The 20384-nt window shown below is 40.6% G+C and overlaps 1 protein-coding gene across 4 annotated transcripts in view; it reads right to left on the minus strand.

The window, feature by feature from the left end:
- Positions 1-20384, minus strand: part of ARHGAP5 (Rho GTPase activating protein 5) — a 48787-nt gene that overhangs the window by 17979 nt on the left and 10424 nt on the right. For 2 of the 4 annotated variants that reach the window (XM_035109792.2, XM_035109774.2), the window contains exons 2-4: positions 18481-18602; positions 8035-11908; positions 3522-3669 (exon numbers count right to left, since the gene is read on the minus strand). In XM_035109792.2, the coding sequence (XP_034965683.1) occupies positions 3522-3669; positions 8035-11736 (3850 nt within the window). In that variant the 5' untranslated portion in view covers positions 11737-11908; positions 18481-18602. The remainder of the gene's footprint in view (positions 1-3521; positions 3670-8034; positions 11909-18480; positions 18603-20384) is intronic. The other 2 variants (XM_035109820.2, XM_035109801.2) reach the window with 1 other exon arrangement.

The following is a 20384-nucleotide window of genomic DNA, read 5'->3' on the forward strand; positions in this document are numbered from 1 at the left end:
GCATTACTTGATATACCATCCTTAGAAAACGTCAGAATTGGTAGGTATTTAAATGTTAACTATTACTGCAAGTGTAATAATATAAATGTTAGCTTTCATGCATTCTGAATGTTCTTAAAATTACTGACTCTACTTTAAAAAAAACCACGAGATAAAGGTTGCTGTTAAAACACTGCTGTGTAAGATAGTAAAGAAAGGTAAAGGGACCCCTGACCATTAGGTCGTCGTGGATGACTCTAGGGTTGCGGCGCTCATCTCGCTTTACTGGCAGAGGGAGCTGGCATACAGCTTCCACGTCATGTGGCCAGCATGACAGAGCCACTTCTGGCAAGCCAGAGCTGTGCACGGAAACGCCATTTACCTTCCCAGTGTAGCGGTACCTATTTATCTACTTGCACTTTGATGTGCTTTCGAACTGCTAGGTTGGCAGGAGCTCACCCTGTCGTGGGGATTCGAACCTTCTGATCGGCAAGCCCTAGGCTCTGTGGTTTAACCCACAGCGTCACCCGTGTCCCTTCTACATAAGATAGTATATGCTCTAAAAAAGCACCTGGGTCAATTGACGACTACAGCTTAATCCCAAATGAAAACTAATCCTACAGAACACTGTTAGAATCATTGTGTTACTTTTTGCTCAGGCCTTAGAAGCCAACTGAGTCCTGGGCTGTACATTCAACAAGTATACAATCTTTGCTCCTGTACACAGAAATAGTTGAGCTGCCCGCTCATTCAGTTATTCAAACATAACATTTAACAAGTGCACAAGGCAGCATACTCAGGTTTGCTGCCAGCTAAAGGAAACTATTTCAACAACACTTATTAAACGAGTCATTGAAGCAATTCCCTTTTACTGGCAACAAGGCAAGACATGCTGGGTCTGCTTTACTTCCTAAAACAGTTTCCCACCAAGGTTTACAATCAATGGAATGAGCTGTGACTGAAAGAGGAATGTTAAGTTTGTTCATTTTGGCCTCTGTTATTCTTAGAGAAGGTATTGTTTAATTTGATGTAGACATTCACATCACAACTCCATACATGTTTACTCACTAGTAAGTCCTAGTGAGTTCAATGAGACTTACTTCTAGGTAGGTCTGTATACAGGTATCCATAAATGTATTGAATGTTTATATATGAAATAAATGGGGGTTGGGAGGGATCAAAATCTAAGCCACTTAAAAGATTTCAGCTGAACTTTTTCGAACCTGCAGCACCTGCTTTAGTCTTGAAGGCATTGTACAGTACTGATATAATTTAATAAGCATGGTTGCACTCTTCTTATAACAAAAGGGGAATCCTGTTTGTGCAATGGGGCTTCCCACCCCTCCTCCAACTTTAGCATACTGCCCCCCCAAGCTTTTCTTGAGTTTGGGGGAATACTCAGGAAAGATCTGGGCTGCAGCACCATGGGTGGGGAAAGCTGCTGCTTCCTGAAGTGGGGCTAAATTACATTATTTTTTCATTACATTAAATTACTGCATGCAGGGGAGTATCAAAAAGTTCATCAGTAACATCTCTTTATTTCACAATATTTAGCTTTTATACAGCACTTTAGAACCAAGGTAAGCAGAAGATAGAAATCACACTAATCCTATAGATCCCAATTCAAATTTCATTGTAATCTTGCATGCTTACATTTGCATTAACATGTTTTAAAAGTTATTTTTCTGTATGTTAGATTTCAGTTTTTTCAGCAAACCTAAGTCTGTGGTTGAGGCCAACTGAGCCAAGTCAGGGAAATGTAGTCAGGTAAGGAGAGGAGACCACAAGAAAACAGAGAAAAGACCATCAGCAGCATGTACAGGAGTAGAAGAAATCTGCTCTCCTCCCAATTCCATATTCCAGGAGTCATAAGAACATTAGAAGAGCCTGCTGGATGAGGCCCATGACCCATCCAGTTTAACATCCTGCTCTCACAGTGGCCAACCAGATAACTGCCACTGGCATTCAGAAGCACACTGCCACCAACAGTGGAGGCAAAAAGTATCTATCAGATTTAGTCAAGGTTAGTTTTCATGAATTTGTCTTATGCTCTTTTAAAGTCATCCACATTGGTGACCATCACTGACCCCAGTAGAGGTAATGTCCATAGTTTGACTATGTATTACATTTATTATTCTCTATCCACTTTCCCTATGCCATGCATAATTTTACACACTGCTGCTCCAACCAAACCCTTGATCATTTTGGTTGGCCTTTTCTGAAGCTTTTCCAAATGTACAATATCCAGTTTGTGATGAGGCAGCTAGAACTGTACACAGTATTCCAAACAGTCACACAGTAGGTTTGCATAACAGCATTGTTATACTGGCAGTTTTATTTTCAATTCCTTTCCTATGATTCCTAGTGTGGAATTTGCCATTTTTTACATCTGCTGCACACTGGGTGAACATCTTCATAAAGTTATCTACTCCAACCCCAAGGTCCTGTCCAGAGTCAATATGATTTCAGATCCCATGAGCATATATGTGAAATTAAGGGGTTGTGGGTTTTTTAGTTCAGATATGTATCACTTTACACTTGTTTATAATGAATTGCATTTCCCATTTTACCACCAATTCCCTGAGTTTGGAGCTCTCCACGATCTTTATTTTTGTTTTAGTGACCCTAAAATTGTTTTAGTGACAATTCAGTAGCATCAGCAAACTTGGCTACCACACTGCTTACTCCAACTCTACAATATTTATGACTAAATTAAAAAGCACTGATCCTTCAAGGGTTTGCTTTGGTATATATGTGAAAGTATATAGTCCTCGGGGATGCGGGTGGCACTGTGGGTTAAACCACAGAGCCTAGGGCTTGCTGATCAGAAGGTTGGTGGTTCAAATCCCCATGACGGGGTGAGCTCCCATTGCTCAGTCCCAGCTCCTGCCAACCTAGCAGTTCGAAGCATGTCAAAGTTCAAAAAGATACAGTGGTGCCTCGCTTAACAAACAATTTTTCACAGACAAAATTTTCGCTTAAAGGAAGGATTTTTCTAGCGGAGGTTGCCTCGCTAGACAAATTCATTTTACGAAAAATTCATCTAGCGAATCACGGTTTCCCATAGGAATGCATTGAAATTCAATTAATGTGTTCCTATGGGCAAAAAAAAATATCAAAAAAATTCAATGCATTCCTATGGGATTCGCTAGACAAATTTTTCGTTATAAGAATAGACCCGTGGAACGAATTAAATTCGTCTAGCGAGGCACCACTGTAAATAGGAGCTGCTCCGGCAGGAAGGTAAACGGCGTTTCCGTGCACTGCTCTGGTTCACCAGAAGCTGCTTAGTCATTCTGGCCACATGACCCGGAAGCTGTACGCCGGCTCCCTCTGCCAGTACAGCGAGATGAGCGCCGCAACCCCAGAGTTGTCCGTGACTGGGCCTAATGGTCAGGAATCCCTTTACCTTTACACAGTCCTCAGCACACACTTGTTATTTTTGTTACCACATAGTATAAAATGATGAGAAGCTAACAAGACTTTTATAGTTAGCTACCAAGAAATAGTAAAATGCTATTGATGCTCAACTTGTGTCCTACCTGTGTCTTCAATGAAATCCACACACTTCTCAACAAAGAGTGGTATAGGTTTTTCAGGTGTAACCAGATCCTGCAGGGGCATTCCAAAGTAATTACTTTCCCAATTTCTACGAGTTGGTGGATTAAATGTCTTGGTTTTCTTTTTTTGCTACAACAAAACAACAGCATTCTTAGCCAAGTATTTCACTAATTAAAGTAAAAATTTAATAATATCTACATAAAATCATACTTGTAACAAAGGAATCTTAGTAACAGAATTAATTTTGAATATATTAATTTATAATGTATTCAATAAAAAGAGCAAACAAGCTTTTCAACATTGTTAAAATCTTTCTGCACTCAAATTCATACAAGATGATGAAAAGCTAAGCAACATATGGGAGGCTATCTTTGATTGTGCTGTTTTATGAAATTGCTTTTTTTAAGTTCCTTTGTAATATATGGAATATTACTTAGGTATATATATATGAAAAGCATGGTAATTTTCTATATTATGGTAAGTAATGTAAGTATTTTTTAATAACAATAAAACAATAAAGGGTAAATGAAATGTCCAAGAGTAGGCAGAAATGCCCCCACCCCTAGCTGCAGACACCTCATGACTGACTTATCTAAGTTGCTGGGCAACCTAGCAGGTAACACTGGGTAGAAAAGGGCTCAATCTCAGATTACAGCATTCATTGTTGAACAGCACAGGAGAATCTGTGGGAAACGTGGAAAAGACTATAGGAACAATCCTGTGAAAATGTGGAACACTTTGTGAAGAGCTCATTTGAAAGAAGCTGGACAACTTCCAAGACTTCTGGACTCAGAGAACTCTTGCAGGATTCTGTTGGCAACTGGACTTTGCACTTGCTACATGGACTTTGTTTCACTAAGGACTTTGTAAACTGGAACCATCTCTGGGCTCAGAGAGTGAGGACATCTTGTATGAGGTCTGATAGCTCCATTCAGAAGGGAAATACTTTAAACTGGTGAAGATTAACTATGGTTCCACCTTTTTTCTTTGCCACACTGTACAAAATAAAGTGCCCTCAAACAAATTAACAAAATGACGAGAGAATATTAAACTGTTTATAGTTAACCACAATGATAGCTATTTTAGAGAAAAAAACTATTTACAAAATTTCCTGCGTTCTCTATAATACAGTAAAGCAAGCTTTCCTTTAGAAATATTTGCACAAACATTTTTCCATTTTTGTGATTATTTTTTTAAAAGCTTCACTCTTTGAAATGATCAAACCTACTCATTTTGTTAATGTTGTAAGAAAGGGCATCACTCAATGTTACTGTTTGGTATAGGAACTGAAGGAGAACCATTTTGTTGTACTCATGTAGAAAGATCTGAGGCTCATAGATGTTGATGAGCCTATTGGTAGCTGCTGGGAGATTATCTCACATAGCTCAGAATGGCATTGCAGCAGGGACCACTAAACTCATATTTGACCTTTTTTGCATTTTGCTACACTGTGTGTCAAAAAGATTTGCATAAACAATTTATTAAAGTACTGTACAAGGCAGAAGTCAGGAAAGTTATTAATGATATGCCCGGATTTCCTCCTAATTCCGTGTTTCCCCTTTTTTAAGACACCGTCTTATAACTTTTTTTCCTCAAAAAAACACAGGGCGGCTTATTTTTGGTGGGATGTCTTATTTTTTTATTATGGTTTTTATTACCTTACGGTCTCCTTGGCCGGGCCAGGCCGCTGGCTCAGGGCGCTGCACACAGCGCTGCTGGGCTCTGTCCTACCTGACAAGGCTGTTGTATGTATTAGAACAATACAATGTATGCAAAAATGTAGTTTGTTAAGGGTTGGCTGGGAACTGTAAATTTATGAGGAGTAAACTACTGTATAATGCCCAGAATTCTTTGAGGGAAAGCAAGTTCTTTAAATGTGCATGAGATCTGAGTTAATGCTGCAGTCTACTTTTGCAGTGGGAAGACTTTCCTAGGAAATAAAGATCAGACAGAAATCTGTCTATTTTCTGCTGATGTAGCTTTTCTCTCATTTATTTCTATCACCTACCGGTAAAGCAGAGGATATGCTGTTGACAGGATGGGCGTATGGGGAAAAAAAGAGAGTGAAGAAGAAGAAGAAGAAAGGGGCAAGGGTGCTCCGAGCTGCTGAGCACTCGGTGCGCTCCAGCAGCTGGTTCAGGGTGGCGGGCCGCTCCGCCTGGCGCTCCGCCTGGCGCTGCTGCGCGCTCGGCGATGCCGCACGCTCGGCGATGCCGCACGCTCGGCGATGCAGCAGCGGCGGTTCTGGGCAGCAGGGAGGAAGGCTCCTCGGCCGGGCTCGGCAGAGGCCCGGCCGCTGGTTCTAGGGCTCCGCTTGGCGCTGCCGCGCGCTCTGAGTACTCAGCGCTGCCGCAGCCGCCGGTTCCGGGCGGTGGGGTGGAAGGCTCCTCGGGGCTCAGGGGCTCCGCTCGGCGCTGCCGCGCGCTCGGCACTGCAGCAGCCGCCAGTTCTGGGCGGCGGGGTGGAAGGCTCCTCGGCCAGGCTCAGCAGAGGCCTGGCCACAGGCTCAGGGGCTCCGCTCGGCGCTGCCGCGCGCTCTGAGTGCTCGGCGCTGCCGCGCGCTCGGCTCTGCAGCAGCCGCCAGTTCCGGGCGGCGGGGTGGAAGGCTCCTCGGCCAGGCTCGGCAGAGGCCTGGCCACAGGCTCAGGGGCTCCGCTCGGCGATGCCGCGCGCTCTGAGTGCTCGGCGATGCCGCGCGCTCGGCACTGCAGCAGCCGCCGGTTGCAGGCGGCGGGGTGGAAGGCTCCTCGGCCGGGCTCAGCAGATGCCCGGCCGCTGTTTCAGGGGCTCCGCTCGGCACTGCCGCGCACTCCAAGTGCTCGGCGATGTCGCGTGCTCGGCGCTGCAGCAGCAGCCGGTTCCGGGCGGCGGGGTGTAAGGCTCCTCGGACAGGCTCGGCAGTGGACCAGCCGCTGGCTTGGGTGCTCCGCACGCTTGCTGCTGCAGCAGCCACCAGTTCCAGGCCCTGAGCTGGCAGGAACGGAGGTATGTCTTATTTTCGGGGTATGTCTTACATTTTACAAATGTTTAAAATTGCTGCCCTGGCTTACTTTATGACTACGTCTTAAAAAAGGGGAAACACGGTTTTTACTCATTCAAATAACCTCCTCAGTAAATCATTTGCAAACCAACTGCCCTCTCCCTTTCCAGCCCTGGGAGGAGCGCGGGGAGCATTTGCGTGACACACTACATCTGAGTGTTTGCCTGCACTATATAGACTTTTAGAATTATTACTCTAAACAATATTTGATCTTTTTAAAACTGCTTTTCCATGCACAGGAAATATTAGAAAAACCAGAACTAATCCCCACAAAAGTCCTTCGGGGCCAATATTTTTTTCAAAACTAACCATACAAGCTATTAAAACATGTAGAAAGCTAGCAAAACGTTTTATCTGCAATGCACACTTTTATTCAGTAAAGTTCTTCAACTGCTTGTGTCAAATAATTATCTGAAGAGACAGCTAAATAGTGTCATAGGCAGGTTTTGATGCAGGGGCTCCTCCCTGCACAGTACTCTTTTCATACAACACTCTTTCCAAAAGTGCAATCACAGAAGTTTCACAAGTTGATTGCCCAAAGATTGCACAACAACCTACTATGGCCAATGAAAATATACATCTATATAACAACACTGTATCCTGGTGATGTATAAGACTCACAGCTGGCCACTGCCAGGACAACACAACACTGGACTAGATCTGATCTAACACAGCACAAGACCATAAAGGAATATCTGATAATTTCCAAATAACTGTATTACAATTTAAAGGAACAATTTCTCCTCCCACCCTTTAAACATTCAACATACAAAGTTCACAAAACAGTTATTTCAAATGTTGACCTCAATGACATCTGAAACACTACATATTTATTATCTTTACAATGGTCAGTAATAAAACACTGAATATGCTAAACCTGCTGTGCACTGAATACATGCCGCTTTCTAATTAAAAAGCAAATCAAAAACCTGAGCCCAACAACAGCAGTGCATTCAGCATTAAGAGAAAGCAGAATTATTCCTACATGCTGCAATAGTTTTTCTACCTTACCAATAGGAGTAACATTATCCTAGTCACTAAAATATGCCATTCTGAATAGCCTTCTATATAAATTTGTCAAATCTAACCAGAAATATAGCTGACATTCCTGGAAAGATTCTGCAATATGAAACAAAGGCATTGGGTCGTAACCAACACTGCATGAGCTGAAAAGATCTCTCCCCCCCCCTATACCTCTGAAAAGCTTCTTCGGGCATCATGGGGATCTACCAAACAAAGCACTCTGAATCATCCAAGGAAGAGAAGGGAAATCACCCCAAATCAGACTGAGGAATCTTGTGTTCCTTTGATGCAAGATCCCTCCATCCAATTTTCCTTGGGGCCTTTTCCCAGCCAGACAATGCAATCAACATTTGATAAGGCCAACTTGCACAACTCCAAAAACAACTTAATGCATCGTTAAAATAAAAGAGTAAGTTTAAAAAATGTCTTACTTTTTTGTCTTCTTTTACTTTCTGAGTTTTCTTCTTCAACTTTTTGTCATCTAACTCTTGATCTGATGTAATAGCAGGGTTATCAATGCCTCCTTTCCAGGTTTCCACTGGGGACAGAAGGGGATCTTCTTCACTGCCACGATGTCTTCCTTTTCTTTTAGTTTTAGACGTTGTAAAAGCTTCATCATCACTTGCATCTGAATGTGCTCTCCTATAATAAGATTTGGCTTTGATGAACAGTGTTTTAGATTTGTATTTGTATTTTGAAGGTCTTCTTTCGCTATGGGTCTTTGACATTCTGTCAGGAAATCCATTTTCTTCATCTCCTTGGGCATTATTTATAGTAAATGAGTTTCGAATTTTAATCATGCGATTCTGACTATCATCTGGAATTGCGTAGATATCATCAGTAACACCTCTGTGCTTGAAAATGGTGTCTATAGGTTCTGCATAATTATCAGACTGATCTAGATCATCAGATGGTGCCAGAGTTGTTCTAGTTTTTCTTGGTTTGCCAATACCTGCCTCAATAGTTTTTAACAGGTTTGGATCTAGTTTTTTCACATTGGGCTTGAGCGCAACTGGTTTTGGCTTTATTGGAGGAGGCACTTTATGGTTGCGTTCATGATCGTGACAGTTAAGTGGTGTGCTATGAATAGGGTATTCATTACCTTCCAAATCGAATCGATCTTTTGGGATAAGCTGTACATCATCCCCCATAGGGCTGTAAGGAGGTGGGGCTTCAGTATCATCTTCTGAATCTGGATAGTAATTGTACGTAAGAGCACCTCCTCTGGGAGAATGCAGGAAAACGTCCTCACTTGTATGTGTTGCTTCTCTTGTACTATCAGACATATAAGAATTTTCAATCATGTTTTTCTTCTCTAAAACATCACTGAAGAACAATGTGAAAACCTCAGTCTGACGATGATATTGAGATAAAGAATACAGAGCTGTAAATTTAGCTGTAATCTCAGTAGCTATATGTTCACCTTCAGTCATTAATTCTTTGATAGCCTCAATCTCAAAAAAGTCTGCCTGACTATCAGTAACAGCCACCAATTGGACAGGAATAGTATCTTGTACTTCTGAAAGAAATGCTCGAAGCATTCCCATAGATGCCTTCCGTTTAGCGGAGTAAACTAGTATATACCCATGAACAAGTTCATCTTTTCTTACACCGATTGAAGAATGATATGATAATATTGTTATCTGTATTCGCCTCCGTTTTTCACCTATAATTTTATCCAGCATGAGGGAATTATTCTGGCCAGCCTGAGCAGCACTACAAGAATGAGAGTCAAGAAAGGGTGAAAGAATAAGATCTACACTGAATGGATCTCCACACATGGCACACATGACAATTCTCAAATCAGCTTCCGAAAGGTCTTTAATTGTAGGAACAGGACTCACAACATCAAAATTGTGTTTAACTGCTTCCAGAACTCCCCGCAAAGCTTGTTTTATTTGAGCCTCATTAAATTTACGTGGGTAAGTACCAGCAGGCACATCTATAAAAGGACACTGCAACTTGTTTGCCAATTGCTGTCCTTGGTGTCTCAGAATCGGCAAGTGCTTGCTAGCACTGTCTCTTTGATTAGCCAGTATTAATGTAAATGGAAGACTGGCCATATATTTGTCTCTTCTTATCTGAGATGCTTCGGTCCTGATTTTAGCAATCGACTCTCCAATAAAAGTGAGTGATTCAATTGAATTAAACACACAGAAACATCCATGTGGTTTGAAGGCAGAAGTCCATAAGTGACTTAGAAGATAAGGTGATTTTGCATCAACTGGCCTAAGATCAAGTTCATATATCTTTCCATCTAAGGCATACTCGTCATCCGTTGATTGAGTCCGAATCTCATTTGCCAGCTCTTGCGCCAGACCATCTTTACCCAAAATGAAAATATTAACTTTATCAATATTGGCACTATCGTGATATAAATTTAAGCGGCCATGGTCCAATTGCAAGAGACTTCTGGCAAGCAGCTGTTCTACTTTAATGTCCATACAGTTTTGGCCACTGAGACAGGTTTCTTTAGTGGGATGATACACAAACCCTATGTGTTTTAATAGAAGAGATTCTCTATCAGGTGCAAGTTTCTGTAAAGCTTTGTATCTAGGCTCTTCACTCAGAACTGCGTGAATTTCACTCATTTTATCAGAACTAGGTGTTGCATTCAAATCCAGGTCATAAAACAGTTCTGAATGCTCAAAAAGCATTTCCTGAAATTCCTCTTTGGCTTTTTCAACAATTTCCCGTTGATGTCTACTATATACTTCTCTACTATCTGCCTCTGTAATATATTTAAAAGCTTCATCCTCCATTACAAAACACATAACTTCTTCCCAGGGTTGCCCAGGAGAAATGAACTGTATTTTTTCAAGTGTTTTTTTGAACTTCTCCTTCATTTCAACTCTCCTTTTTTCTGATATTAGATGCTGCACGTGGTTTTGATAGACTTTTTCCGCTTCTAGCGTGCTCAAAAGGTCAAATGGAATTCTCCTGTCATTCACTTTATCTATGTGATCAGTTTCATCCCAGGGTGTTTTCTCCAGCACCACAAAACATAGTTGGAAATCTGCCCTTTTTTCCATTAATTTCAAAGCTTCAGACCAGCTCAAATGCTCAATCTCTTCAAGATTTGACAGAAGTGTGTTAAAAGCTCTTGGTAATGTATTAATGTATTCATCTCTTCTTTTTCTTATATGCTCTTGCTTAAGCTGCTCTATGTGTTTTGAAAATGTATTTTTGGCCTTTTTTGTTCCCTCTAAATTAATGTATTCTTCATAATCTGGGTGATTTTTCAGTTTATTACTAACAGTTTTCCAAGTGGCATGATAGTCTCTCACAGTCTGAACAAGTTTCTCAAATTTATCCGTTGAAGTCACAACAAGTTGCCTCTGTGTTTTATAGGCATCCAGATAGGGAATTATTTTAGGCTTACCCCGGGTTTTATCCATCATTTGTACCAGTGCAGTAAAACACGTCTCTACGTTGACATTGAATCTTGCTGATGTTTCTACTACCAGAAGGTTCTTCTTATTTGAAGCAAATGCCTGAACCTCTCGTAAATAGTGTTCCACACATTCATCACATTTAGTTGCTGCTATTATTACAGGCTTTTTAGATTTTGATAGCTGAACATAGAGGTTATTCACAAATTTAAGTTGGTCATCAAACTTCCTATTGCATCCTTGACTTACATCAATGCATAATAAAAATCCATCAATGTTCAACTTTCCTTCAGGCATTTGCTTTTGCTCAAAGTCTTGCTCCAATCCAAGCTGATCTGTGCAAATATACATAAGTTTCTCTGCTGACTGCAATTTGGTTGCAGCTGCACGCTTTATATATGGTTGTAAGTTCGTACTCCGATGAGGCAGAAAAGTCTGATCATCAATGAACTCAGTCTGTTCAATAACATGAATCTTGCAATCTATTCCATCCTCTCCACATTGTATTACGTCACCCCAGTACAAAAAGTGATCATTATTAACAACTCGTCCACCAAAGTCAATTGTGCTAAGCACAGAGGTATGTTCGGGGTAATATTCATCTGCTTCTGAACGCACAAATCTATTGCACAAACACGATTTCCCAACTCCACAGTTCCCCTTATCCTTTTCAGTCCCCGAAAGTCCAATCACACTAATAGCATAGGAAGGGGGACGAGGCTCTTTGTTCTTTGCCATCATAGTGTTCTTCTCATCCTTCTGTAGTTACCAACACAACCAGCTGTAGTGTTCATTCTTAAAAGTGCTTCTACGCACTAAAAAATTATCTCCAATTTTTAAAGGTATTTTCAGTTCTTCTTGGATTCTCATGCTTGCAATAAACTTATATGTTCAAATGAAGTGGTCCATATTTCTGAAAGGGAAAGAAGAAACACTCTGTCAATTACTGTTACCTATAGGTCTACTTTCAATGTTTCAATAAATTCAAACACACACACCTGATGCTTTTAAGTAAGTAAAGGTAAAGGGCCCCCTGACCATTAGGTCCAGTCGTGACCGACTCTGGGGTTGCGGCGCTCATCTTGCAGTATTGGCCGAGAGAGCCGGCGTACAGCTTCCAGGTCATGTGGCCAGCATGACAAAGCCACTTCTGGCGAACCAGAGCAGCACACAGAAACGCCGTTTACCTTCCCGCTTGGAGCGGTACCTATTTATCTACTTGCGCTTTGATGTGCTTTCAAACTGCTAGGTTGGCAGGAGCTGGGACCGAGCAATGGGAGCTCACCCCGTCGCAGAGATTCAAACCGCTGACCTTCTGATCAGCAAGCCCTAGGCTCCGTGGTTTAAGCCACAGCGCCACCTGCGTCCCACTTTAAGTTAGAATAAAAAAATGTGTACAACTGTATGTAGTTCACATGTCCACAGTTAAATGCACCTTACATGCATTTAGTGCTCTTATTTTAAGCACATTTACATGAAAAATATGTTCCATAAATAACAGATTATTAAAAGGGTCAGATGTTTATGGAATGAAGAGGCTAATATTGATAATGATATCAAATATCTCAGTGTGTATATTCATCTAAGTGGTAATTGTTTCCACATACTGGCCACAAACCACAACCTGTGTTTACATAGGGCCCCCTTGTCAACAATGGAAAATGTTCTCTCCATTTCCAGAATGAAATCTAGGGAGCTCTGCTGTTCCTTGAACTGCTTCTCCCAACTATATTTAAGGTGATATTCAGATTGTCAGCCTTTTCTCCATAAATTCAGAAGATATTACAATTTTCTGTAAATAGAACTTCTCGATAAATGTTTTCTCTTTCCTGCTCCTCTATCTTTAAAAGAAAAGTCAACTAATATACAATGTATAGAATAGTTAATATATAGGATTATATGAATTAGCAATAAATACTTTCCATATCACTGAAAATAATTACAAGGAAGTACCTTTATAACAGCACAGAGCAGAAATTTTTAAAACTATTGTACTGTAGACCACTGTTCTAGTTTGCTTGCTCTTACTAATCATAGAACCTACGTAATGGCACTTAAGTAGACGACTATTCCAAGCTTCTTCCTAATTAAAATGCAGGCTCCTCTGCATTCTGATGCAGCTGTACTGCACTCTAAATGCAAAAGAATGAACACAAAGGGGGTGAAATTATTCTAAGCAGAGGTAAGGTACTGTTAGTGGCAGAGAAAAGGGACAAATCTGAGAAGTTTTAGCATTCAAAACATTACTATTCAATGTAAAGGTAAAGGTAAAGGGACCCCTGACCATTAGGTCCAGTCGTGACCAACTCTGGGGTTGCATCGCTCATCTTGCTCTATTGGCCGAGGGAGCCGGCGTACAGCTTCCAGGTCGTGTGGCCAGCATGACAAAGCCACTTCTGGCGAACCAGAGCAGTGCACAGAAACGGCGTTTACCTTCCCGCTGTATTACCTATTTATCTACTTGCACTTTGACATGCTTTCGAACTGCTTGGTGGGCAGGAGTTGGGTATTCATAGAATCATAGAGTTGGAAGAGACCACAAGGGCCATCCAATCCAACCCCCTGCCAAGCAGGAAACACCATCAAAGCATTCTTGACATATGCCTGTCAAGCCTCTGCTTAAAGACCTCCAAAGAAGGAGACTCCACCACACTCCTTGGCAGCAAATTCCACTGTCGAACAGGGTGGATAAAAATCAATGATTTTTTTAAAAAAAAAATCAGATTTTTTTAATTTAAATCGGATTTTTTTAAATAAAATGCTTTTTGAGGAAAATATATTACCATCCAAAGGTTATTCCATCATGAAATAAAGATTAGTTTTTTAATTATGTAGAATAAGGTTGTATATGTTTAATTTTTTGGGTAAATAAATTCCATTAATCCATTCACAATGACATGCTCTTCCAGAGGTTTTTGTAAGATTATTGGGCAGTTTCTCTGCCTACAAGATATTATCACAGATGCTTGGCTTACTTTTGCAGTTCTCAAAACTGAATTTGACTCAACAGAGATCACATGCCTCTTCTTCACAGCAAAAATGTTATAACATGAACAGAGTTGAGAAAAAGACCTTAATCCTATTGTTCTACAAACCTATGAATACAGAAACAACCCCTTCAGTGCTAAGTTTCAAGAAGTTCAGTGAATAGAATAGAAACAATATTTTTCTGATTGTTTGTAGTGGACAGTATTTAAGTTTTTCATGTGTAGGCTGGGCTGACAGTCTAAATTTATATATATATATATATATATATATATATATATATATATATATATATATATATATATTGTTTTTGTTTAGCCAAATTAATTAACAAGCATGGATGTTTGTTTAAGCAAATAACATATGCTGTAATGTTATTGTTTCAGTTGAATAAATCTATTTATATTGTTATTATTAAGGTAATGATTATTTTTCTCCTTCCTAAGTACAACAGTAAAGTTGTCCAAATATGAATGATTAACCTATTAAACTGGGGATAAAAAACTAATATGAAAAGTTGTTATTCTAAAAATCTTCATCTACTTGCATATTAAAGTTATACCAGCAAGAATAAAGTCTTTATGTAGAAAACTATGATTTAAATCAAGCCTTACTGACTAGTGATTTAAATTGTGATTTAAATCAGTTTGATTTAAATCAGATCTACCCTGCTGTCGAACAGCTCTTACTGTCAGGAAGTTCTTCCTAATGTTTAGGTGGAATCTTCTTTCTTGTAGTTTGAATCCATTGCTCCGTGTCCACTTCCCTGGAGCCACAGAAAACAACCTTTCTCCCTCCTCTAGAACCACCGACCTTCTGATCGGCAAGCCCAAGGCTCTGTGGTCCCTGCCCGCGTCCCTACTATTCAATGTAGATTCCTATAATACAGCCATAGCATTGAAGGATGAATGAGAGACTGAAGGACAGTGACTGCTCCACAAGGCAGCTGCAAAGAGAGCCACTCTTCAACTTTTACTGACCCTGCTGAGGGCCAACTAGCTCATGATTTTATTATAATGCACCAGAGATAAGAGAATGAATGAACAACCAAGCACTGCCTAATATATATGTGGGTCCAATGGACCCCAGTTCCCATGATCAAGATTCCATCTACACGACACTCCAACTGGAGTGAGGAATGGGAGGCACACCTTGCATATTCTTCTTTTCCCCTAGAGTCCTCTATCTCATAAAAATCTGCTCTGGGAGGTTTGGAGACCCCCCAGAAATGTGTGAGGAGTGGTGCCAGTGTGTCGAGGCGGGGGAGGGCTACTGGTCCCTTCCATTTGCAAAGGCCAAGCCTGAATCCAACCCTCTATGCTTAGCAGCTTTGAGCTACCTTAGAAGTAGGAAAGCAGGACAGAAATGTTGGAAATAGAATCTTCATGTGTGACTTTTAAATTATTTAAAAAATGCTGAGTATCCACATACAATAGGATCCAGAAAAGTACACGCAGAGCTCTTCCAACCCTTTCCCTGCTGTAGACTCCCATGTTTCACAGGCATCTGAATTTAAGAATCAGTGGACCCTCTGGACAGAACATGAGAGGCTGCAGTGGAAGGAAGGGAATTAGCAGAATTCAAGAGTCCCCTTGTAAAGTAGAAATACATTTCTGATCACACATGGTACCTCAGGGTCCAACCCAAGGAGTTTTTTGTTTTTTTAAAAAAAATTAATTTAGTACATGTGTTAATTACTTATAGTGGACATAAGCAAAGATAAGCCATAAGATTGAAACACCAAATTGGGGTTTTAATTTGGTAACCTGACTCCAGTAATATACCTATGCATATATGCCACAAACAAAAACTTAGAGCAAGTCTCTAATTGACTGAGAGCATATACCCATCAAAACCAATGTCCTAAATTGTAAATACTGTATTATGCCTGCAATACCATAAAGCTAGAGTCAAGAATTCAATATGTATCTCGAGTTTTCTTTAATTTCAATATGTATCTCGAGTTTTCTTTAATTTAAATCCCCACTGCCAAGGCAGGAAAATATTGCTGTTTAAAAACCATCTTGCCTTGGTGGCTGCATAAACCACTGCACAGAAAACATACACTAATGAATACTTAGTGCTCATCTGCACAAACGTGTAACTTCTTTTGATTGGGGCCTTTATCTGACCCACATTTTAGTTCATTCCCTCCTCTCCTAAAATACACTGAGTCACTGGCATAATAATAGTTTACAATCAACACTATCCTTTGTATTAATGAAATACATGGTTAATTTTAATCTAGTGCCTCAGCAGTTGTCTACTGGGGTATTCAAATGATTTTTTTTTCTTTCTGAAACAAATATTTGGAGAACAATTACTGTTCTGCTCGAATTTACATTTGAAATCATTTTTTCCTAAAGAAACTTGCTTGATGTTGTGTTTTCATGGTTCAGAGACTAATTGCCATATTTGTAGTGAGGAAGGACAGATGTAGTCTCCTGCATGACAGATGGCCTGGTGACCATGGAGGGCTGTTTTGTCTTCCTCTGTAGAATGGAGTGTTTTTACTGAAACATATTTCTCAGCCTCTAGCAAGGCATAATTTACTCATTCCTGCTTTCCTGTTGTGGCACACAATCTGGATTATGTTGGTTAATCTGCTCAGAATATCTGAAAGCATTCCAGTCTGGCACAGTTGTGATATGCAGTTTTCTTTTTAACCCTCTGACCTTGAAAGCTTAAGGGATGCTCCATATATACCACCCCAAACTTGGTAACATAAAAATGCAAATGTCCTTTAACTACCACACATGATTTGCTCCTTTAGCAAGCATCCTCTTTGGCCAGTCTAGTGTGACGCAGCTGCTACTCACTTTCAATTCTCAATTTGTTTGGGCCTTGCCCCCTAGACACAGGTTGTGGGAAGAGCCCAGAGGCACTGGGCATAAAGAAGCAGTAGTTGTAGCTGCCTCACATCCAGTACTGTAAAGAAGCAAGCTGGGACACACAACCACCACACATTTCCTTATTATTAATCAGAAGAACCGACACTCAAGTAGTCAGTGGCAGCTGTCTAACATACAGTGTTCTATTTACAGCACAGGGTACAACTAAATCTGCAACTCATGTCCTTATTTTTTATATCTCAAGGACAAGGCCCAGAAGAACTGAGAATAAGGAAGTGAGTGCCAGCTGAATCTGCCTCACCATTACTGCTAGGCTCCTGAGGAAGTACCAGGTAGTTAGAGATGGCTGCCCTTGCTACTTGCCAACACCAGTCCCCTGTGCTGTTTGCCAATGCTATTGGTCACCACCCATCACGATTCTGCCTAACCAAGATCCAGGGGAGACTTTCTTGGAGGAAGAGACATGGAACTCCATGGAGAAATACAGCCCTAGCTAAAAGGACCAGTGGTCAGGGATGATGGGAGTTGTAGTCCCAAATTATCTGGAGGGCTGAATTTGCCTATGCCTGGACTAGGATGAGCCCCAAATAGTCATAAGAGAGCCCCAAATTTCAAGTACTATGGACATCTCTCCTGACTACATCCAAATCCTGCCTTTGATTCTCCACCACGAGCTGAAAAGCAAAGTCAGAAGTGGACCCAATGGGAGGTCCAGAAAGGAGGGAAAGTGTCATATTAGTGCCACATTAGCTCTTTGGAGAAAAGATGGTATATACATGTATGTATGTATGTATGTATGTATGTATGTATGTATAAATAACTATAATCATCTCCATCTCTCCTACATTCTTCCTAGTATAATAAGTTCTGAGCAAGCTCCATCTCCCCCTCTTGTTCTACTCCAGCACCAGGTGCTGGTCACAGACATCACACCATTGGTGCCCATCTACTCCAATAGTGAGGGGAATGTTCTAGAGACCCTACTAGGGAACCTTGCCCAAGACACTATCAAACCAGGTGCTGAATATCAACCATAAAAATGGGGCTGGTGAAGGAGTGGGTCTCCTCTCATAGGCTACTGAGTTTCTAACCTTCAAAATGTTTTTCTAGCCTGTTTTTTACTCATAAGAAGGATTTGGCAAACACGTAAGAAAACCACAAGTTTAAGGACTGGGGCGGTGGTGGCATATCACCCAGCAAAGAATAGTCTGATATCTTGGTTTGACTAAGTACAGTTAAAATAAACAGTAATTTCATACATAACAGGAAACTTTAGATGAAATCAATTCTGAATGAAAGCTGAAGTTTTTGCCCTCTTTCTCTTATGCTGAGAGAGAAGGAATGTGACTCCAAGACTCACCATGGCTCATTTGTGATAATTTAAAACATGATGTAGATGCTTGGCTGGTTTAGATTTCAATTTATTTTATAACATTTTGGGGTTTTTTGCTGCAGCAAAAAATCTCAAACAATGTGGCTTTCACCAGTGCAGACAATGAGACTACTTGTGACCACAAGAGGGCACTTTTGCAAAAACCAAAAAACACCAAAGCATATCCTTCAGGAGGCACTATTACAGCATGTAAAGGCAGCTTTGGGGACAAGAAAGACAGGCATATAATCAACATGTCAAGCAGCACACTGGTACCTGAAAATGTGTTGGAGACTATTCTCTTGTGAGATATAGGTACAGAAATAGAAAGAAGTTATGAAGGAGTTCATATTCCAGCATGAGTAATCAGTAGAATGATGTTTGAAGAAAGCAGAGATCTAGGTGAGGCAAAAAGAGGGCAAGTCAGTAGTTAAGCTCCAAGACTGGGCATCTTGAGTGAGTAATATGCAACAGGGATACAAAACAAAAAGTATGTAGTCTAAACCATAAATCAATCACTTTTAAAACAGGTAACAATTCTGCTTTTTCTGAATGAAAAGCAACCATCATTTGAATCAACACCCATCACTGTTTCCTACCAACTGTTATGCCTGCTCCTGACTGATATTTGCCACCAAATGTGCTATTTACTCTCAACAGCACCTTCAGGGGCAAAAGTCAGTTGGGAAGAAGGCGATTTCAGCAGAAATCCATCACAGGGGCCCTGTTCCAGATCAGGATTATGGCACTGGTGTGCTCCAGTATTAGACACGGCTTTTTAAGTGTGATTAGCATAAATTTTGGCCCTGTGATATAAGACCAGGGCAACAGAAATTAGAATGGTCACTCAGGCAGGACTGGCCAGATATGGCATGATCTAATAATGTGGGTTATTCTAGTTTTGTTTTTTATTCTATCCAGTTTGCAGTGGTTTCTTCTGGTACCCCAAAAGGCAACTCTTATATTCTTGTGTGGGGAAATGGAAAGGAATCATTTACCAAGTTCGCCAACTTGGTATTCTACAATATTTTATTAGTATATCATGTTAAATGGCAAAAAGCATTGTTTATGCAATGTTAGGTAGGTCTACTAGTTTTTTTTAAAAAAAATCAAAAGCTCTTAGTTACATGTACATAAAATCATGCAAGAAGACTAATACTTTCTATTCTATTCTATTATCTTCTTGGCTGCAATGTCACACATTTAAACAATCCTCAAATGTTTGCTGGTCTTTGGTCTAAACCTGTTGGGCTGGGGGACTGACAAAACTTCCCTGGAAGTTCATTCCATAACCTGATCACCATAACTCAAAAGGTCTTGTCCATAGTAGCTTCCCACCTACTCTCTAGCATGGGTGGCACCCAGAACAAGACCTTGGATGAAGATATGAGCATTCAGGAAGATTCAACACCAGTCCTGACTTACATACAGAAACCAACTGGAAATGACGTTTGAGCACTTCTCTTATGTTCCCAAAACAGCAGGTAGCAGTTATTTTGGATAAAATTTAATTTTTGAATACGTTTCAACAACCCCAACCCAAAGTACATTGCAATAATCAAAACATTATCAAGACATGAGTGACAATGGCAAATCTGTAACCTTCCAGAAGAGAATGCAGCTAACATACCATTGGAAGTTAGTGAAAAGCCAGTTCTGGTCATGTATATCAACTATGCATCCTAAAACAGAGCTTGATCTAGGAGTATTCCTAGATATTTAACTGATTGTTAAAAGCGAGTGTTTATCTAATCCAGAAAAGGACATGAACTCCAGAGTCAACAGACCTCCCACATCAACAATATATCAAACTTCTCTGGACTGAGTTTCAGTTTATTCACCCACATCCAGTTCAATAGTGCCCTCAGACATCAGATTAGAACAATTACTCCACCTGGACTAGGTGAAAAGGTGTTATCCAATACCAGTTATTAATGTCACTAGCTTTTAAACCCATAGTGTATCCAATGTTATGCGAGCAGAAGGGCAAGGTCATGAAACTGACCTTTCCCCGCCTCTTCTTCCCCCTGTAACCCCTGATCTGCCTCATCTGTAAATTTGGGAGGGGGCTACCAAACATTGTGGGCTGTTTTATAGGATTGCAGTGGGAGGCAGAATCATCTGATACCTGAAACCTAGTGAAAGCGGTGCAAGATTCGTCCACATGATTTAGGGCAGGA

Source organism: Zootoca vivipara, chromosome 1, assembly GCF_963506605.1.
Source record: "Zootoca vivipara chromosome 1, rZooViv1.1, whole genome shotgun sequence".
In the NCBI taxonomy this organism is placed as follows: domain Eukaryota; kingdom Metazoa; phylum Chordata; class Lepidosauria; order Squamata; family Lacertidae; genus Zootoca; species Zootoca vivipara.